Source organism: Cebus imitator, unplaced genomic scaffold (genome assembly GCF_001604975.1).
Source record: "Cebus imitator isolate Cc_AM_T3 unplaced genomic scaffold, Cebus_imitator-1.0 Scaffold405, whole genome shotgun sequence".
Classification (NCBI taxonomy): domain Eukaryota; kingdom Metazoa; phylum Chordata; class Mammalia; order Primates; family Cebidae; genus Cebus; species Cebus imitator.
In genome coordinates this window covers 709,368-712,308 of record NW_016107720.1, presented here as the reverse complement: position 1 = coordinate 712,308, position 2,941 = coordinate 709,368, and the positions used below count along the sequence as shown (strand labels likewise).

The following is a 2,941-nucleotide window of genomic DNA, read 5'->3' as shown; positions in this document are numbered from 1 at the left end:
CCCGGGAGGAGCCCACCCCGGGGATGAGCCCACCGCCCAGCACAGGACCCCACCCGGGAGGAGCCCACCCCGGGGATTAGCCCACCGCCCAGCACAGGGCCCCGCCAGGGAAGAGTCCACCCCGGGGAAGAGCCCACCCCGGGAATCAGCCCACCGCCCAGCACAGGAGCCCACCCCGGGGATGAGCCCGCCGCCCAGCACAGGGCCCCGCCAGGGAAGAGTCCGCCTCCAGGGTGCGACGGCGGTCCGGGTCTGACTCTGCCTGAGACCGGCCCCTCACCCCAAATTAGCCCCCGCCCAGAATTATTAACCCCCGCCCAGGTCCAGCTGCCCAGCGTCCCGGGGCCCCCTCCCGAGCCAGGCCCGGGTCCCAGCCCTGGCCGCAGGGACGCGGGCGCGCGCCGCCCCTCCAGCCCGGGACACCGCGCTCCCTCGGAGCCAGGACAGCTATTCTCGCCCGGACCGGCTCCAGCCGCTTCGGTCCGCTCTGCTTCCGTCGCCCCCAGACCCTTCCCAACGGCGGAAACGCACAAACTCACCCCTGAAGAGCAGCAGCAGGAAGAAGTCAGGCAGCCGGGCGTAGAGCCGGAGTCTCGGTGGCCGCCTCAGCGCCATGTCGAGGGGAGCCGAGGTGCCCGCGCGGCGCGGCGCGGCGCAGCTCGTAGTGCCCGCGCGCATGCGCCCAGCCTGCCTGGACCCGGCGAGCGGGTTACCATGGCGACCGCCAGGCCCAGCTGATCCGACACCATGGTGACCGAGAAAGCTGAAGTCTAGTTCCTTATAGATGCAGCGATGCTCTGGACTGGGCCGGGCCCTTGGGGTCTCTTTCAACGAACTTGGCGGGAGGGGGATAAAGAAGTATGTCCAAGAGTAAAGAGGGGTATATTTCTATAGCTATGGAGCAAATCCGTCACAACAGGTCGGAGAAGGTACACTCCTTTAAAATCTGGGAAATGAAGTATTTCTTATTTTACAAATAAGGATGCAGCCCAGTTATCATGGAAGCATTATTGCCTTCACATCTTTCTGGCCCCCAATTCCAAATGTGATGGAAGGAAAAGAGCTGAAATCTACTTAAAACATAACCAAGACAAACATTATACAGTACTTAAAAGTGATGTCTTGCTAAAATAAGTTGTTTCTGTGGTAGATCAAAAGCATGATGGGATATCCAATAGTTTATTCCACAGAAAAGCAGACTAATTCTTTGCTCTGATTTCTGAATACTAGGAGGGAAGAACTGGTAAGAACAGGTAAGATGAGGACAAACAGGAAAAATGAAGAGAAGGATAAATTAAAGCAGAAATTAGACCTAAAAAAAAAAGGAGGAGAATTTAAAGTCTCACTTAATACTGTGGAAAATACTTGAAAAGCTTGTATTTTATCAAGTATAGAAAGTACACCTCCAATGTTCCCAGAAACAATAGGCTAGCAACAGAATTCTGAATATAATTGTTAGTAAAAGAAGCCGGAGTTTCCAAATAACACTTTTAAAAGTTTACCTTTTTCATATACTCATGCTACTCTTTTAGTATTTTTAGTTTTTAGGCAAAATAGCAAAATAGAAGTATATTAACATATATACCAAATTTATATATGTAAATGCCAACAAACGTGAAATAGATTGAGATTGTTGCCAAGAATACACTTGTTTCCATCACTATATAATCTTCTTTGCAAATCTTTATAACTGCTCAGATCTTCATGTGAATTGATTACCTTCTCAAAAATCTTATAAAGACAGAATACAATTTAAAAAGTAACTCAGTCACCTGTTATGATTCTATTCATCTTTCCTTTCATAAATCTTCTTTAAGTTCCAGGTCACCCTGCACTAAATTACAAGTAAAAGTGTGAAAAGTTGTTTTATAATGGTGGCCTGTTTCTCTTTAACAAACACATAAGAAATTAAAAAGAGGAAACTTTGCCTTAGGCCTGCTGACACTTTTTTCTACCCTCTTTTCTCTATTATTCCTTTAGCGACTGGTCACATGGCCAGGCATATTTACCTAACTGAAGGATCTGTTTTGGTTACTTGGAAATGTGAGATGGTGTCTGACCGTGGACAGAGCACAGTTTTCAGAAACCAGTGCCTCTTTTCTCCTGCGGAATTTTCAGTGTTTGCATTGTAAAATTGTGTGTCTGTTAAATGGTCTTCTCTGCTAGGCAATCTTTTGAAACTCGGATCAAGATTACAAAGAAAGGCTGCATGAATATTCCATAAGGGGCAGGGGTTCCTAGGAGAGTGGATGGCAGGTGCTTCATTGTAAGACATTGATTTTCCTCTGCAGATGGGGTCGGCATGTCATTACAGCAGCTGACAGTTCCTAGAATGAAAGCCTAACTAGGAATGCAGCAGGGTGGGGTAGGACACACATGGCTGTGAAGTGGTCTGCTCCTCCTTAAGGTTTCATTGTTCCCTGGAGAGCTCTGACCCTGTGCAGAAAGGAATCCGAGCTCAATAAGGCCAGCAGCAAAGCCCCAGAAGCATTCCATGAGTAGCACAGAGGAGGCTCTGCCTCCATCACAGCATTATCTATCTGAGTATGCTTATTTCTAAGGTGTGTATTACCAAGGAGAGATGCATTTCTTAAAAGAGCTCAGTGAACTGAATGTAAACAAACAATAAAATTTTAAGCCCTGGCCAGGCGAAGTGGCTCATGCCTGTAATTTCTTTCTTTCCTTTTTTTTGAGACAGAGTCTTACCTGTCTCTCAGGCTGGAGTGCAGCGGCATGCAATCATGGCTCAAGCCTTCACCTCCAGAATCAAGCACTTTGGGAGGCTGAGGCGGGCAGATCACAAGGTCAGGAATTCGAGATCAGCCCGACCAACATGGTGAAACCCTGTCTCTACTAAAAATACAAAAATTAGCCAGGTGTGGTGGTACGCTCCTGTAAACCCAGATACCCAGGAGGCTGAGGCAAGAGAATCGCTTGAACC

General features: G+C 48.5%; 1 protein-coding gene across 2 annotated transcripts in view; it reads right to left on the bottom strand.

Moving 5' to 3' along the window:
- JAM3 (junctional adhesion molecule 3) overlaps nt 1-2,941 on the bottom strand; it is a 104,693-nt gene that overhangs the window by 71,887 nt on the left and 29,865 nt on the right. The window contains exon 1 of one of the 2 annotated variants that reach the window (XM_017509057.2): nt 540-915. The exons of the other annotated variant lie outside the window; for it this stretch is intronic. Within the exon in view, the coding sequence (XP_017364546.1) occupies nt 540-678 (139 nt within the window). The 5' untranslated portion in view covers nt 679-915. Of the gene's footprint in view, nt 1-539; nt 916-2,941 lie in introns of those variants that run through there. 2 annotated transcript variants of the gene reach the window in all.